The sequence below is a fragment of the Eutrigla gurnardus genome (assembly GCF_963514095.1).
Source record: "Eutrigla gurnardus genome assembly, chromosome: 16".
Taxonomy (NCBI): domain Eukaryota; kingdom Metazoa; phylum Chordata; class Actinopteri; order Perciformes; family Triglidae; genus Eutrigla; species Eutrigla gurnardus.
Window position 1 is genome coordinate 7,732,702 of NC_139927.1, and position 18,187 is coordinate 7,750,888.

Below are 18,187 nucleotides of genomic sequence, written 5' to 3' on the forward strand. Positions count from 1 at the left end.
AGACGGAGCAGACGGCCGTGGTTGAGAGTGTTAGACGCTCGTCTAGACGGAGAGTAAGATCCTTCCCTTCATTGTTGGTTGGCATTGGGAGACTTCAAAACAGGAAATAATATCTGGGGGGGGGGGGGGGGGGGGGGGGGTAGTTATGAAAATTAGAAAGTCAAAGACACATGCTGTACAATACAACTTTTTAAAGTTATTTTAAATTAAATGTCAATTCTATGACTGAAGTGTTCTAACAAAGGTTGTCTCATAAACTCGACATTCCTTTTACTCTCACTCCCAGAATACCTTTAGATTGTCCAAGATTGGGCACAACGTCCATGCTAGAATTGTGACTAATGTTAAAAACGTATTTCTTTAAATCTGTATTTTGCTTACCCACCTGTTTTTCAAAGTTAAATTCACTATGTGAATCTTCTGTCAGTGATTCCACGTTTAGGTTTCTGCAACCGTTTTGATCATGGACTAAATCATCCAGTTGTGGAAGAGGACATGTCAGTGTGGGGGTAAAAAAAAAAAAAGATCAGTGTTGTTCTTAATGGTCTCTTGCACCATCTTGTGGATGCAGCACTGAACTAGGGTTTGTGTTTGATTTCCATTTCTGCCCATGAAGGAATGTTATTTAATACAGTATCACTGCGTACGACAATGCAGCAAAATGATTTCTTTATCTATTGCATTTCATGGATCTTGACACTTTTTGTTCGTCCAATTATAGTAATAGTGTTTAATCGATTACTGGTGTAGCCTACTTGTCTAAGGGAGTTTGTGATTACATTCCTTCTGCAGTTTTTGACTCTAATACAAATATTGTTTACAATTTTATAGTGTCGGAATTTGATGCCTTATGTCTGTTTATGTTATATTTATTGTGATTTATTTGTCATTTAGCCTGAAATTTGAGGAAAATTGCCGGAAATTAAAACATTTTGCAGTTTGTCCTTGGTTTGTCCCTGTTCGGCTTCCTTCCTCGCCCACGTGATTAAGCGTCACACACCATTTGTCCCTGTTGGTTAGCGGTGAAGCTAGAGCAACACTCGCTCCTTTCATAACTTATATACTTGAATAAAACAATAAACATGGAGATTGGAGCAGAAATAAGCAAGAAAATAAGAGTAAGTAACAGTGTGTGTTGACTTTGACCTGTATAAAAGGGCCTAAGCTCTGGGTTAATAGTTAGTGTAGCATAAACGGTGATAGCTAACATTAGCATGCTAGCGTAAATTCTCAGTCGGGCATAATGAAAACAAGGTTTTAATTTTGAAGGCCGATGAAGGGTTTGCTTCATCACGTAATACCACATCTAACAGGCGGGTTGATGGACGTGTTAGCAGATGTTTTCTGGCTTTAAGGAGACTTCTGTAGGAACGGATATCGGCGCAGCCATGATGCGCTCTGTAATTTTTTTTTTTTAGCGAGATAATAACTAGCGCGAACTGAACTTTTGGTCTCTTTCAGGCGGCTATCAAGGGCAAGCTTCAGGAGCTCGGTGCATACATCGGTAAGTTATATTTCATGTGCACATATCAAACGATAGCTGATTCCACATGACATGCACTAAGTCATGCGTTTCCTTTCTGTGTCGATTTAGACGAAGAGCTTCCTGACTATATCATGGTGATGGTAGCAAACAAGAAAACCTCCCAACAGATGGCTGACGATCTATCTCTTTTCCTGGGAAACAACACTATTAAATTCACAGTGTGGTATGATGAAGCCTGCACCCCATACACCTCACAATTTGCGGTTATTCTCAACATTTACTGTATCTCTTCTAACCATACAAAATAACATGTTTTTTGCTGATTTCAGGCTACAGGGTGTCCTCGAGAAGTTAAGATCTGTTGCAGTCGGTAAGTCAGACGGTGTTGAATGCATGCAGGATTTTCATCTTTTTTTTTTGCATCTCACACAAGCTCATGGTTTCCTCCTCCGCTTGCCTACATGGTTGTGTACAGAGCCTGCGTCCCTCAGTACACATGAGCTTACCTCGGACGGTGATACGGTGGCTGGGAAGAGCCACTCATCTATAATTGAGGACAGCAGCGCAGAAGAGTTCAAGGTGCTAACCGTGTCCAGCTCTCGCTCGGATAAGACTGAAGCCCGCGTGTCAAGTTCGGCTCATGACAACAGGTGCGTAATGCACATCTAGAATACTTTCCTGCCCTTGTATGCTGACAATCACTGTTTACAGTTCATTGTCTTAATTATATATATATACCTCTGTTTGTTATCAGGAGAGGCAGCATGGAGAGGACTTCCTCTCGACTTACCTCCACTGTTAAGCCCCTCATGGAGCTGCTCCCCTTAGATGCTGTTATCGACATCAAACCGGAGATGGATGATGACTTCATCGCTGATGATCCTGTAGAAATGGGCACCAACCATGGCCGCACACGCAGCGCAGCTAGCAGACCCACTGTTGAAATTTACAGACCGGGTCAGAGTAAGTTTACATCCGTTAGCTCCGCGGACACATATCGACCCTCGGAAGGATCCTCTCACGCCAGGCAGCAGGACAGCAGAAGCAGCAGAACCTCCAGAACGGGATCCAGTAAGGTACTGTGATTTGATGAGAGTCCGGACACTTTCTGTTGACATAGTGTCAGACGTGTGTACGTACGGATCCGTACTGATAATGTTCTGCCATTTGTTCAACAGGAGGAGATGTCAAGGAAGCGCAAGGTGCCGGTAGCGAGTTCAGTGGTACGAGTGAACCGAGCGGCAGACGAGGACAGCGATGACGTGGAAGAGGAAGATGCAGGCTACGGAGGCAGGGGCATGTCCAGTAGAGTGTCCTTACCCTCCAAACCAGAACGCAGGTCAGTGTCAACACCTCATATGATATTTTGTAACATTTGTATGGTGAACATTATCTAATTAGAGGGACAGCCAGGACTGTAATTCACTGTTAATAACCAAACTAGGTATTTGCATTCAGTTATAATGCATTTTTTAAACTGTAGTTACCAAGACCTCACTGCCTCTAAAAAAAGAACAAAAAACTATCCAGCACTGACTTCTTTTAAATGATCATACATACTTTGCTGAGCTTTAACATTACTTTGGTGTCTATTGTTTCAGGCCTACTCTCCCTCCAGCCAAGCAAGCCAACAGGAATCTGATACTGAAGGCCATCTCTGAGGCTCAGGACTCAATCACCAAAACTACCACCTACCCCACAAGTATGTTGAATGCATTACTATGAACACTAATCCAGGTTATTCATCTTAGTAGTTGTCGTTATCACTTTACTACATTGACCTCCCTCTTTTCCCCCCCAGATCCACAGAGGCAGACTGTTCCCGTGGCACCTCGTACTCGTGTGGCCAGCACTGAAGAGATGACTGCAGCCATCCAGCTGGTCCAGGAGCACCTCCACAGCCTGGCCCCCAGGGTTCAGTCCTACACCTCCGCAGAGCTACCTCCTTCCAGAACACCCGGTATGTGAAGAGTAGAGTTGATGTAGCATATACATTTATATTTGCTGAGTACTACTTTAAACACATTGCCACCCAAAAGCCAAGAAGTGAGGTAAATTAATGTCTAAAAAGAAATAATATCAGTATTTACTCCACTACTGAGTATTGATTTTTTTAAATTTACATTTCTTCTTTCTTTTGACAATTGTACTTATTTTTTTTCTCCTCCCATTTCCAGCAAGATCATTAGCTTCACGCCTCCAGTTGGACTTGGCAAAGGGCGATGATAGAGGAGAGCCGAGTGAATCTGGTGAGTCTTTATTGTGCCATTTTGCTTCTATGGAGTAACTTTAGAAAATGACTACAATAAAGTTGTCCTCTCCCACATGTTTTTCAACTCTGAGGATTAAGAAATAGTAACTAATGATAAATATCCCTGAAGATGCCTAATGGATTAAGTGATCATTGTTTTTTGTGATGTACCTGTAGTTGTTGAGGTCGCTGCAGGCACTGAGGCAAAGCCATTTGACACCCGCTCATTCATAATGAGTCGACCTCAGCTGGGAGAATCTACAGCCAGAAGCCAGCAGCGTCCTCAGGTCAAAGGGGATGTCCAGTCTGCCATACCACGCATGGTCCAGGCTAGGTACGCACACCCACACAGAATATACTCTCGCCTCTTTCAATTTATACATGAGCGTTTTTCACATGTTTTGTATTTTCTCTTTTCTTTTCTCACACCAGTAAGGAGAGCGGTGACTCTGCCAGCCCCAAGTTCATAGTGACATTGGATGGAGTGCCAAGCCCACTGGGGATTCTTGCAGACTGCGAGATGGAGCTGGATGACGTGAGACCACCCACAAAGGTCACCGAGGCGTCCGTCAACAGGACGTCCAAAGTCAGCATCCTTCACAGACTACAGGGGCCGGTTTTATCATCAGAAGGTATGGGGTCTCATCACAATAAATTGTGACTGCAATCATTTACTTTTATTATTATTGCAGCACATTTCAAATACGGTTACAAAGGGCTTCAGTTCTCTCCTCTTTTGACAGATGATGTGATGGATGTTGAGATGGGGGAAGAGGGTGCCGTCCCTTTAAAGAAACAGAAGGTGGTGGAGCGCTGCAAGTTCTGGCCAGTCTGTAAAAGTGGAGATGATTGTATGTACCATCACCCTACGACAAAGTGCAAGTGAGTATTTGTGTTAATAAACTGAAGAAATGCATTATTTTTATCACCCTGCACTCGCTAAAACATTCATGCTTTCTATGCGTTTTGTTTCTTAAAGGACATTTCCCAATTGCAAGTTTGGGGATAAATGCCTTTTTGTGCATCCTAATTGTAAATACGACGCCAGGTGCACCAAGCCAGACTGTTCCTTCACTCACGTCAGCAGAAGAAGCACAGCCGCTCCTCCGCCCAGGCCAGGTACTCTCTCATCACATCTGTGGGTCGACACACACTGTTCAGCCTCTCCGTTGAGAGAGTATCGACGACTGTGATACCAACATTTATACGGGTGTATTTTGATTCCACAAATGGAGATCAAGGCATGTGTGAAACTCTTCCTAAAACGTAACTCTTTGTGTTTGCAGCAGTGGCGCCTGTGCAAACCGCTAGTGTGTGCCGCTTCTTCCCAGAGTGCAAGAAGATGGACTGCCCATTTTATCATCCCAAGGTAAGACGTTTGAAAGCGTGGATTTGGAGCTATGATTTTGTAATTGTATTTTAGGGCTGGGTATTGTTTAGAATCTCACGATTCGATTCGATTTCGATTCGTTGGGTCACGATTCGATTCAATTTCGATTCGATATTGATTGAAATGCTTTGATATCAATTCAGTTTCAAGTAGAAATACACAAGTAAGAGTACCAGATCATTTTTTCAAATAATTTATTTAGTTTCATGCCTTATGAACAGCCGTGGTATAACTCATAGCATGATAAAACAGGACACTACTTAAACACTGAACTACAGTGCATGTAACCGCCGCGGAAGCTATGGTAGTAGACAGTAGTAGTGCAGATATACCGTTGAAATGCACATATTTGTTTATCTACTCTTCACTCATTTATTAAATGTATTTTCTCTTCCTGTTTCCCAGTGCGAGTTGAGATACACAACTATGATCGCATTTGTCAATCGCAGTATTTTATTTTGAAAATTGCTTTTATTTTGAAAATTGGCCAGATTGTCTCGTGTTTCTTTAAGCTGTGGCTGCAGACGCTGAATTGGGACACAGCTACTGTGTGATTTACTGCCAGAACTGACGCGTTCGCTCGCGGGACGCGCAAAAAATAGAGCAGACGCCGGAACTATTCGCGGCGCTCCGTGTCTGGTGTGAACGACACCATAGCTTAACAGGGGCGCCGAAAGGAAGCGGGCGCCGAAAGGAAGCGGGCGCCGAAAGGAAGCGGGCTCCGCTACGCGCCTATTCGCGGCGCTTCCACGGCCGGTGTGTACTCACTCCGGTCGCCATATTGTAATGGTTTGGTCTAGTGCGGCCCCCGTCCGTACAGCGCGAATCACACGAGGGTGTCGGTCACAGCGCCCCCACTGGCCAGGGGCTTGAATCGATTCAGAAGATTGCTGAATCGATATTGAATTGCGGGGAAAAGAATCGCAATGCATTGCTGAATCGATATTTTTACCCACCCCTATTGTATTTTGAATTAATATGGGGCGCTTTTATTTGCAAATTGTAACCTTTTTATTGTATTGTGTAGTGGATTCTGACTTTCTAAATGTTGTCCCTCTTGTCCACAGCCTTGTCGCTTCGCGACACAGTGTAAACGAGCTGGATGTACCTTCTACCATCCAACCACATCCGTGCCTCCGAGACACGCCCTGAAGTGGACAAAAACACAGAGCAGGTGAGAAGATAAGCCTGTTGATAATAGTGGCTCCTGCATAAAATAATCCAAAGAATTTATGAGTGTGGTTCACACAATATGGCATTTTTAAAAATGTTTCATAAAAGCCACGATTTAAGAGATCTCTTTATCCGTATCATACTTTTCGCACCTACTAAATTCTGTCTGTCTTTCTGTCTCGCAGCTAATAAAGTCCAGAGAATCTTGACAGAAGTCCGACGGTTAACACGAGAGTCTATGGAGGAAGTCCTCTATCTGCGTTTATGGATTTTCATTCTTTCTTTCATTCGTTAACTGTTGTTTAATTTCATTTTAATGTATTGTTTGGACTGATTTTTAAAGTGTTTTGTAAGCTGAAAAAGTTTTCATGCTCATGCTCAGAGCTCATGCTCCCAGAATATTAAAATACTTGACAATGAAGCTCAAATTTGTTATCTCATCATTTATCTCATGTTCTTTGAAATATTGTTGTATATTGTTTAAGGATAAGATCAGGTACAAGTCACAGGTGACAATAAGGCATGGAACCAAACTATACAATGTTCAGATATATTCAAAAGAAAACAGCGTATCCAGAACGCTGCAGCACGCCTTATCTTCAATCTACCCAAATTCTCCCATGTGACCCCCCTCCTCCGTGACCTCCACTGGCTCCCTGTTGCAGCACGCATCCAATTCAAGACGATGACAATGGCCTTCAGGGCCATCAATGGAACGGCACCCGTCTACCTTCAAACACTGGTCAAACCTCATGCCCCGAAGCGAGCACTCCGCTCCTCTACTTCAGCTGGCCGGCTGGTACCACCATCGCTGAAATCAAACAAATGTCGCTCAGCAAAGTCCAGACTCTTCTCTGTTCTGGTCCTCAGTGGTGGAACGAACTCCTGACCAATGTCAGGACAGCTGAGTCATTTGCCATCTTCCGAAAAAGGCTCAAGACTCACCTGTTCAGACTTCACCTCGACTCTACATAGCATGACCCACTAACACCCCCCCCCCCCTCCCCAAAAAGAAAAAAAAAATCCTCTTGAAGTACTACTTTACTCAGATGAGGACCTAACACTTGTTCTATTTTTAGCTCTTACTTTATCAGCAATGATACGTTGTGGTTTCTTTGTTTCCTTCTTTTGACAAATGTACTTATTGTAAGTCGCTTTGGACAAAAGCGTCTGCTAAATGACCTAAATGTAAATGTAAAAAACAATATACAGGGAATTGATTTTATTTTCCTTAGCTGAAAGTTTGAATTCACTGTTAACATTTGAAAATTGAGTAGTCGTTCCCTACTGGTGAACCACGAAATCACCATCAAATATTATACGACTTTATCGGATAAATATGTGATTCTAACAGGCATTAACAAATAATCACATTATCGTCAAGTTGTGTCTGATTGTTTATGACTTTATCTTTCAGCCTCATCAGCTGCAGTTTTACTTTCCAGCCGCTAGATGCCGCTGTGCCGCGTGCTTCGTGATGACGTCATGTTCGTCCAAGTTAAAAGCCCTGTGAGCAGCAAACTGGGGTGCGTTTAGACCCAGAATGCACCTGTTGTTCGCAACGTAGTCGGTGTGTTTGATTTGGGTCACCAGAACACACACAAACACACAGGTGAAAAAGCAAATGACATTCTTGTTAACGAACAAAAAACGTAACGTAACACAGTTGTGTTGAAAGAGAAAACATCTGTATTTCTGCTGGTTAATTTAATGACCAGATTAAATACTAAATTATGACGTTTTACAGCAATAAATAAGATAAATCCTCTCACCTCTGAGGGCGCTGCAGTTTTACCTTCCAGCCGCTAGATGCCGCTGTGCCGCGTGCTTCATGGTGACGTCATGTTCGTCCACTTTAAAAGCCCTGTGAGCTGATGTGTTTCTCGCCGGGTGCGGTGGCGCGCGCCTGTAATCCAAGTTGCTGGGAGGCTGAGTCTGGCGGAGCGTTTGAGTTCAGGAGTTCTGAGCTGCAGTGGACTATGCCGATCGGGTGTCCGCACTAAGTTCGGTATCGATATGGTGCTCCAGGGGGAGCCCGGGACCACCAGGTCGTCTAAGGAGGGGTGCACCGGCCCAGGTCGGAAACGGAGCAGGCCAAAGCCCCCGTGCCGCTCAGTAGTGGGATCGCGCCTGTGAATAGACACTGTAGTGCAGCCTGAATAATACAGCGGGACCCAGTCTTTTACACTTTCTACTAAACCGCTGTTTGAACGCGAACACTCAACCATTATATCTTTACATCACACAGCAGCTTCATCGCTCTGTCTTTATCTTCTTATTCACATTAAAAACACTCACAGACCGGCTGCTCTGCGGATCCTACACCGCCTCCACCTGGACGACTCCTGCTACTACATCATGCAACAAGACACTTTTTTTCTGCAGTATCTGCAGAGTTCATCAGAACCACATTAACGCCAGAGAATATTCTTTACAACTGGAATTCACACTCAACCAGGATGGCATCCCATTAACGCCTCTGCTTTCCTTTTTTAATAGCCTGCATGATTTAATTAAACATTTTCACTTCAACAGAAAATATCTTTTCTACCATAAATGAGGAAGGAAGTGTCTTATCAGTGCTGACACGTAGCCAGTGTCAATGTGAGGCAGTAAAGTAGCATGTTCTCTTTGTTGCTGGACATCAGTTTATTTTTCTGTATAGATTCTTGCAGATGCTGTTGAGATGCTGAACATTTCTCCCTAAATGTTTCTATGAAAAATCTTTGACTGAAGACAATGAAAACGGTGTTCCTACCTCTAGTGATGTTGGATGATACCGAGGAGAGAAATGCAGAGAGAACGTGCCAGCATTTTCATCTCTATGGTTCTCTGTATTTTTACAACATGTTAAGGTTAAAACGTTGTTGTTTACTAAATTATTCTGTTAGTTATTGTAATAATTTGCATTTAAAGTAAAAGTGGACAGTTAAACGAACAGTGTATAAAATATGCTTTTAATTAGACTTAATTATTTGTCATATCAAGGTCTTCAGCAAAAACAAATGTATTACAAATAATAATAAGTGTATTTTATAGAATATTATATGATCATTGTATTCTGGAATATTTCCTGCTCTGGCTTATTTAACATTAATGATCAGATAAAATCATGACGTTATACAGCGATAAATAAGATAAATCCTCTCACCTCTGACGGTGCTGCAGTTTTACTTTCCCGCCGCTAGATGCCGCTGTGCCGCGTGCTTCATGGTGACGTCATGTTCATCCACGTTAAAAGCCCTGTGAGCTGGTGTGTTTCTCGCCGGGTGCGGTGGCGCGCGCCTGTAATCCAAGCTACTGGGAGGCTGAGTCTGGCGGAGCGTTTGAGTTCAGGAGTTCTGAGCTGCAGTGGACTATGCCGATCGGGTGTCCGCACTAAGTTCGGTATCGATATGGTGCTCCAGGGGGAGCCCGGGACCACCAGGTCGTCTAAGGAGGGGTGCACCGGCCCAGGTCGGAAACGGAGCAGGCCAAAGCCCCCGTGCCGCTCAGTAGTGGGATCGCGCCTGTGAATAGACACTGTAGTGCAGCCTGAATAATACAGCGGGACCCAGTCTTTTACACTTTCTACTAAACCGCTGTTTCAACGCGAACACTCATCCATTATATCTTTACATCACACAGCAGCTTCATCGCTCTGTCTTTATCTTCTTATTCACATTAAAAACACTCACAGACAGGCTGCTCTGCGGATCCTACACCGCCTCCACCTGGACGTCTCCTGCTACTACACTGAAAACCCCTCATGAGGTAGGAGGCGTAATATAACTATTAGTTGAAATGTAACAAATGTCAAACTTTAACTGTGCGTTAATGTTAACAACCCAGCAATCATATTGGTTGTGTACACTGAAAAGAGACTATGTTTTATCAGGTTAATTTAAGTATTCAACATGGAGTGAAATGTGTACTAGTACACTTTAGTCTTCATTATGGCCTGTAAGTTTGAACCTTTATACCTGAACATGCTGTTTGTCTTAACTTGACTAAAGACAGTACATTTAGATCTCCTGGTTCTTGCTTGCATGTGCTGATTGTATAGTTTATTTTTATTATAGGTGAAGAGTCAACCTTTTTACAGACTGGACTTTACCACATTTTGCTGCAATGACTCACACAAGTGAATACTGTGTTCAGTGTAATTGAACTCACAACATGTGTAGGCTATCAGTGGTTTATTTACGGTCATCGGCGTCTACGCGATTCTTCAATTTCCCCTCAATAATTTGGTGCTTATTAGAAACCCTCCCCCAGTCATTTCCAAGGAAGAGAGACCTCAAAGGAGGATGTATCAGTTTTCTAACTTAATAAATGCTTCGACAGCGGTCGCTTGTATTCAATTCGATTCAAATGTATTTATAGTGTCATATCACAACAGAAGTCATGTCAGGACACTTAACACATTGAGCAGAACTAGAATAGGCTCAAGCTTTCCAGAGTCAATACAATTTCAAAGTCCCAACATCACCCAGGGGCAAAGTGGTGAGAAAAAAAACTGCCTTTATAGGCTTTTAGGCAGAAATCTCATGCAAGCCAGGTGTTATTGGTTTGTCATTTAGGCTACTTATGAGCTGTGACAACGGAATTGTGTGTCAAGCATGATCAGCTTCTAGGACCTCGATTGAGCACCTGCATTAAAGGAGAACAAAAAGCCCTCTTTGTTTTTATAATCTCCAGATGGAATAGCTCACAAATGCACTTATAGGTAATAATAATTTTAAAAAAATGCATTTTTGAGCAAATGATTTGTCATATCTCTTGCATGACCGAAGAACTGGACTCCTTTCAAGATGCCTGATTGTCTTTTTTAAGGTTTAGACATGAAGTCAAAGCCACAGACTGGTTTTGTTTTTCTATAATTTACTGTATTTTGCCCTCGTTAAATAGAATTTGACTAATCAGCTTTTCTCCTCATTCTTTTCTTTTTACAGCCTCTCACCTCGTTTGGACAGCGTTAAATGCCAAGTATTAGAAATGTCTGGCCTTGCCCAAGCGTTTCAAAATCCCTGTGATGGTCGAACATGTTTTTGTGTGGGAGGGCTGTTCTGCCAAGCAAAGCTGTTTTTGTCCTGATTTCTTTTTCTTTTTTTTTTCCTCACAAGAAAATCTTGTTCTTGCATCACCAAATGCTACCTCGTGATGGGGGTAAACAAGAAAATAATACACAAAGTCACATATGCGCGAAGCACGATTTCTGAGCGAGCGATGGTGTTGGACGTTAACGCGTCGCACCGCTGTGTACGCAAAAATCTAAATATGTTTTCTGAGTTTGTTACACCATGGATATGTGTTATTAAAAACCCAGCCGAATTTGAATGATTAAAATAATCAGCAAGATTAGCTTTCTGCTAATGCTGGGGGCGTGTCCACTGAAGGCTCTGAAACCACGCCCACTCTCAGGTGAGCTTTGATCACACGTGCTTAAAATCTTATGTCTAATGTTAATGCTGTTAAATGCCAAATTAAATGGGGATGAAGTCATTAAATCGTGCAGCTTTATTAGACTTTGCGAAGGTTATTGGAGGCTATGTGCTCTAGTTTTTATTGTGTTAATTGAGGGATTATTCTCAGGATGGCTCCAGACATGCCCCAAAAATTCTGAAGCACAAAATGAGTGAAACACATTTCTAAAAAACAGTCTAACACCACAAATCAGGGATTATTTTTTATTCTTTTTTTGCTTTTCTTATTCTTTTTTTTCTTTCTTCTTTTTCCTCATTCTTCTTTTTCTCTCTTCTCTTATCTATGTATTGTTGTTTACTTTATTCACTTTTTTTTGTTGAGTTAAAATAGTTAAAATACTCCCTGTACAATAACAGGAATTATTTGGAATTAATTAATTGGAAGTGTAAGTGTATTTTTTTAAAGGAAACTTGGACAGTAAAACTACACCTTAGCATTTTGTGTATCTATAGATTTCTCCTATTGTCTCTTCTTTTTAATTATATATATATATATATATATATATATATATATATATATATATAATAATTGCGATTATTTTTGTTACACATAACGCGTTTTGAAACAAATCTCAGGTTTTTCTTCATCTGGACTTTACCCTCCTCAAACTCCATTTTCTGGAAGATTCCAAAATTCTGCAACGTCTCAGTCATTTCGAGCGGAGGGAAATCTAGATGGGGTCTGGGGAGCCCCAGGCCCTCGACACAGCCTTACATTATTGCAGCTGGCAAAAAAAAAAGAAGCATGGTACGCTTCTGGAAATCACCACGAATAGAGCGTAAATATTCACAACTCAGTCATCCATGTGGAGTTTTAGGATGTGTTGTCTCTTGAGGATTTGGTCGAAACGTAACATATGTGGCATCTAGAAAACAAAAGAGGAAGAGGGAATGCCCGTAATGTCTGCCTAACAAAAAAAAAGGTATCTGGGTTTTGAGGAGTTTTTTTTTTGAGTGTGCCAAACAAAATCCTACATAAAATATTAGTTTTACTTATACTCAGAAAGTATTTGATACTTTCTTCTGGTAACATGTGTATTTAAACTCAACCCCCTGATATGTTATTTCTCTGGGGTTTACAAGATTACCTTATGTGCTTTAACTTTCCCTCAGACATGTGACTTCCAGTCGAATGCAACTTACCCAGATTCTTACCAGAAGCCACATCAGATACAGCTAATTAGGCAGACAGCTAGTCTCACATTGTATGTGTGTCAGAGAGAGAGAGAGAGAGAGAGAGAGAGAGAGAGAGAGAGAGAGAGAGAGAGAGAGAGAAAGGAAGAGAGCGTAAGCGTGAGAGAGTAGAGAAGGAGGAGTGTCAGAAAGGGAAAGAAAAGAGGGAGAAACACACTCATTTAGCCAAGTTCTTCTCAGCACTGCACGTTCTGCCTCAAAGACTCTCTCTCTTTCTCTCTCTCTCACACACACACACACATAGTAAATAAACTACAAAGCAGAAGTGGACAAAGGCATAGGGTTTCAGTCACCGCGGTCGGCTATGGCTCAGGGCTCTGACAGCAATGACACAAGTTACAAGTCCCCATCACCTGGAAGCAGGCCGGTAAGTGTGCTCTCTCAATAACACGCTTCTTTACATGCTTTTTAAACCTCACATCCTCGTTGAACTGTAAGCGTCTTCCATCCTGAACCCCGTGTGTGTGATTGGACGTGTGATGCACATTCATCAGAGAGACACTAGTTCCGTCTTCGTCGGCTCCCTTCACAGTTTCTCAGAAGTCTTTCACATGCACACATGGGCTGCAGGCATGACTCGCTTCCAGGGGAGGCAAGGATTTCTTCTTTTGTGAATTGCAAAGCTACGTATCCAAGATTGTGGTGAATCTTTTGAGATTTTTCGGCGAGTCTCTTGAACTGTGAGTGATGGGAACAGACCGTGTGTTGAATAGAGTATGAATACAGTATGTAGTGTATGTTTCTCTGCAATGTGAGACTTGCTTCACATGTGCTGCTGGGTCTCCTGCACATTGTGAACACTATATATATATATATATATATATATATATATATATATATATATATATACACATACACAATTTGGGCGCCTGAAGCTCATCCACTGCAGCAACAGTTGTTTAGGGGTTTTTTCTTCTTCCAGCAATGCTTTAACGGACAGATCAGAAGATGTTAGACCGTGAATTGTTATCTCTTTGAAGTACAACCGACTCAGCATTTTTGACGTGGATTAGTTATTACGATACCAAGAAAATTGAGTGTGCAGGACATGAAACGGGGTGTGCGTTATAACCTAAGCGATGACTCAGTCACTCCCCGTCCCTGCCCTTCACGTTGGGTGTAAACTGGAGCCTCGTCTTCTGTCAAACTGCCATTAAAAAACGCCTCCATTTGACACATGTAACCCCGCCAGCGAGACCTCAACGGTTCCGATCTTCACGTTTTTCAGGTTCAGGAACATCTCGGTCCAGTTTTTTTGCCCGCTCGATTGTTTACACACACCTTAACTTCTTTTGGGTTTTTTTTTTTGCCAGAGCTCCTCAGATGATGCGAAGAAGGTGATGCGGAGAGAGAAGAACCGGATCGCTGCTCAGAAGAGCAGGATGAGGCAAACTCAGAAAGCTGACAGCCTGCACTTGGTGAGAAGGCCTCTCTCTCTCACTCTCTCTCTTTCTGCACCTTCACACTGACTTCTGCTTCTTGGGACATTTGCCCACAGAGAAGATAGTACATGGTGTTAATGTAAAGTGATAAAGTAGGGCACAATCTGGACACACAAAGCCGCGTTTCTAGCCCCAAAAGCTCATTGGTTCTAACTTTATTGTAGCACTGCTTACAAATCAGACTATATATAGTAGACACGGCACACAAGCATTAATGAGGGGATCCTTCCTAAATACTGTGTAGAGTAAATGCTGTTAGTGCAGCCTGTAGGCTCTGCCAACTGTTCAACTGGTCAACTGGGAATGTCTTCGTACTATATTTACGAAACGCTACCTGACCATGTGGCGATGTGTCATGGCTTCTGTCGAACCGCACATTTGGACGCCGCTCTGTGTTTGCAGAAGCTTCATGAATAAATTAGCACGTGTGGGCAATCGCTCCTGGGTTGTTGTTTTTTTTTTTTTTTTTTTTTGCAGCACCAGAGATCAGAATCCAGCAACCAGAGAGCCCGATAACAGACGGGTGTTCGGGTCTGCTCGCTCTGTCTGTTGGCCCCGTTGTTGTTCTTATGGCGGGTCATTCGTTTTGCTAGCCAATCGTTGTGGTCGTTTACCTGTTTGACTTATACAAGAAAAACCTTCCAAAAGGGCACATCTTTGTTCATCTGGACTTCCATGCATGTGCAGCAGGACCACCAACCGCTTCCCCACCGATGATGCATCTCATTCATGGATCCGTTATGTTGCTGTCAGATTATTACATCAGCACACATTCCAACACGCTGACCGCATAATCACCTGGTTGACTTCCTGGTTCAGGTTCAGGCCCGAGATGCATAGGTGCGCTGTGCTGTGTGTGGCTTCAGCTAAACCGAAGACTTTCTGACCTTCAGAGCCCACGCTCTGTAAGCAAACCCGGAGATTTGAATGCGTGAGAATCCTTCCTGTGCGATTCAGAATATATAGATTCTGAATCTCTTTGAAGCATGTCAGTCGTAGAGAACACCACAGGGACCACAGAGACCTTTTTTTTCTTTCTCCTCTCTCTCTCTCTCGTTTGTCTCACTAGATAAACAGGAAGGCAAATTTTCCCTCGCTGTGACACCGCGGCTTGTTTCCTGTTTCTTCAGTAGTATTTCTTTTCTGTGTAAATTTTTACGCCGTGGGCAGGCGGGGAGAAAAAGGCAGTCACTTCTTGTAAAGCGCTGATAGCAGTGGGCTGTATTTGACTAAGTGACGCAAGTGCTTGGGGTTTGCCCAAAGGTTCTGTGACAGTAAGGACCCGCAAGCTCGGCGTTATAATCTTTCGGCCGTATAGTGAATGACCTTTTCATTAACCGAGTGGAAGATTTTCTCCCCTGCTGCTCCCACACCAAAAAAACATGTTTTTCTTTTCAACTCTTGCATTCAGTTAACTTTGCTTATATGATCTCTCGGTGACAGCTTGTTTTGGAAAATGCACTTGCGTCATCCGACAAGTTAGAATGGCAACTTTGAAGATTGTGGTGCTTGTGTGTGTGTGTGTGTGTGTGTGTGTGTGTGTGTGTGTGTGTGTGTGTGTGTGTGTGTGTGTGTGTGTGTGTGTGTGTGTGTGTGTGTGTGTGTTTGAATCAGTATTCATAGTTTTGAAAGTTTGATCAAGAGTTTTATAATGTTTTAGAAATATACAAAATAAAAAAATATGTTTTTTTTTTACTCACAAGAGAGATTTTTAACTTCATTAATTTCAGTTCAGAAGAAAAACATGTCGGATAGACTTAAAAATGACATGTTTCTCTAATTTTATCACTTAAGTTATGGTAACGCAAAACAGCTATACATAACAGACCCTTTTAGCTTTCTTTGACATATCATTGCATGGTTATCACATGTGTTATTAATAACATACTTATTATAGTGAATGCCGACTCACTGGAATGGCTGCGGCCCAATAAATAGTGTAAATAACAATAAATAACAATAAATAATTTGACCAATTACACCTGTGTTACCAGCTGAACAGGAATACCATAAGCATACCACCAGGTTAGCCTTTTTAGCCAATTGAAAAGTCAATTTTAAGCCTGTTTTATGGCCAAATATGTTCCGCAGAGTACCACACATTTATTTATTCTATTTCATACACATTTATTTCCTGGCAGGACCGGAGCATGTGTGCCAAATGTAAACCTTTTCTTGCACATCCTTGCTTGAGATAGCCTCTCATTATGAACACCATGTCTACATGTGGCTTTAATTAAATAATGTTGTTCCAGGGGTTCATTCGAGAACATGATACTGACACCTAACTGAATGGAAACCATACTGAGAGTCTACAGTCACGCTAGCAGCTCTGTGAGGCTATACAGTAGACCTGCATGGTGCTTTAAAGTAATCCACACATTTCACTGTGTTTGCAGGAGAGTGAGAACCTGGAGAAGGAGAACACCGCCCTGAGGAAGGAGGTGAAGCAGCTGACCGAGGAGGCCAAGTACCTGTCGTCTGTGCTGAGCAGCCACGAGCCTCTGTGCACCGGCGTGACCCCTCAGACCCCCGACCTCCTCTACCCGCCTCACCACGGCAGCTACCACCACCAGCACATCACCGTACCACACTACCAGCACTGACCCGACGGCCGCCGAGGACGCGCTGCCAACCGATGACTGACCTCAGCGGAGAGAGAGAAAGAGAGCGAGAGAATGACTGGAAATGTGTCTCTAAATGTTAATCATTGTTGAACATTAACACGGCAGGCCGGCGTGTCTGCCCAACACGGTGAACAGTGCGGAGGCCACGACTGTACCAGGCAGGGTTCAGCTAGGTATTTTTGCTTGTGCTCATCTCTTATCCTTGCATATCTTGCATGAGATGGCTAGAGTCTATGTGGCTGAGATGAGTAGAGTCTATGTTTACATTGGGAGAAAAAAAGAGAAAAACCAACAACGACCTACTGTTTGTATGCAGGTGACTCAGACGATGCAGTGTTTTTATTTTGTAAAATGTATAGCGTCACAGGTGGGGGGGGGGCATCTGTCATCCTGTCATGTTTTGAGTTGTATTATTAGCGTGTTTCAGTGTCTTAATGTCGATCGACAATGCTCAGGAGATTTTTGACAGACTTCATTGTGGACAAAGAGAATGTAAAGTCGAGATCCTAAAAAGAACATATATATAAGGCTGTGCAAAGGGGTCTCAACTTGTTTACGGGTGATGATGCTGATGAGGGGAGAAGATCCAGGAAAAAATGTATTTATTAAATGTGACGCCTCTGAGGTGAACATATCTGACCTCCACGTGGTTGTTCATTCATGCAGTGTTTTTCCTTCTCTTCGTCATAACAGCAGCGTGTGAAGCTGGTGCTGATAACAAGGGGACACGTGACACGGGGGAGGGGGGGAGTCCCCTAGATGGCGCTGTTCGCCACCAGATTCATTTACAGTAGCTCGCAAATATATATCTGCCCTGGGCTGTGTGAATTAACTCTTTGTCCTTGAACGCAACTGGTGCTGTCATGGCACTTTGGTTGTGGTAATTCCCTTTAGAATTAGATAATTTGGCAAAATAATGATATTTTAAAACTTCTTTTTTTTTTTACTAATTCCACGACAGACTTTATATGAGGAGAAATGGCCGACATTGAAGCACGTTACGAACTATAAAATAAGTATTGTGAGCTGTCTCGGCGTTTCATTCGCACACCAGATACAAGGTTGAAACTCCGCCCTTATTTGACCGACTTATTTCAAGATCCTCGAAGCGGGTTTTAGGTCCGGGTGGCGAGAGAGAGAGAGAGAGACAGAGAGACAG

General features: G+C 42.8%; 2 protein-coding genes across 3 annotated transcripts; both read left to right on the forward strand.

Annotated features, from left to right (window-relative positions):
- The first annotated feature begins 995 nt into the window (after nt 1-995).
- zc3h14 (zinc finger CCCH-type containing 14) lies at nt 996-6,722 on the forward strand. 2 transcript variants are annotated; one of them, XM_084030597.1, is made up of 17 exons: nt 996-1,118; nt 1,462-1,504; nt 1,595-1,709; nt 1,816-1,856; nt 1,962-2,136; nt 2,241-2,562; nt 2,665-2,825; nt 3,088-3,188; nt 3,288-3,446; nt 3,664-3,735; nt 3,915-4,071; nt 4,170-4,369; nt 4,481-4,619; nt 4,717-4,856; nt 5,024-5,106; nt 6,195-6,301; nt 6,486-6,722. In XM_084030597.1, the coding sequence occupies exons 1-17, from the start codon at nt 1,083-1,085 to the stop codon at nt 6,487-6,489; spliced, it is 2,055 nt and encodes a 684-aa protein (XP_083886723.1). In that variant the 5' UTR covers nt 996-1,082; the 3' UTR covers nt 6,490-6,722. The 2 variants fall into 2 exon arrangements, with proteins under 2 accessions (XP_083886723.1, XP_083886724.1); XM_084030598.1 differs by having other exon boundaries at nt 2,668-2,825.
- A 6,349-nt stretch (nt 6,723-13,071) lies between these two features.
- Nucleotides 13,072-17,667, forward strand: batf (basic leucine zipper transcription factor, ATF-like). The gene is made up of 3 exons (XM_084030523.1): nt 13,072-13,326; nt 14,273-14,377; nt 16,801-17,667. Exons 1-3 carry the CDS (start codon nt 13,264-13,266, stop codon nt 17,005-17,007), a joined length of 375 nt encoding a protein of 124 aa, XP_083886649.1. The 5' UTR covers nt 13,072-13,263; the 3' UTR covers nt 17,008-17,667.
- Nucleotides 17,668-18,187: the final 520 nt, after the last annotated feature.

Bases quoted from the DNA above. Each gene is read 5' to 3' on its own strand.
- zc3h14 (XM_084030597.1), top strand. From the start codon at position 1,083: ATGGAGATTGGAGCAGAAATAAGCAAGAAAATAAGA. The intron at 3,736-3,914 runs GTGAGTCTTTAT...ATGTACCTGTAG, and splicing joins AGGAGAGCCGAGTGAATCTG to TTGTTGAGGTCGCTGCAGGC. The intron at 4,857-5,023 runs GTACTCTCTCAT...TTGTGTTTGCAG, and splicing joins CGCTCCTCCGCCCAGGCCAG to CAGTGGCGCCTGTGCAAACC.
- batf (XM_084030523.1), top strand. From the start codon at position 13,264: ATGGCTCAGGGCTCTGACAGCAATGACACAAGTTACAAGTCCCCATCA. The intron at 13,327-14,272 runs GTAAGTGTGCTC...TTTTTTTGCCAG, and splicing joins CATCACCTGGAAGCAGGCCG to AGCTCCTCAGATGATGCGAA. The intron at 14,378-16,800 runs GTGAGAAGGCCT...CTGTGTTTGCAG, and splicing joins AAGCTGACAGCCTGCACTTG to GAGAGTGAGAACCTGGAGAA.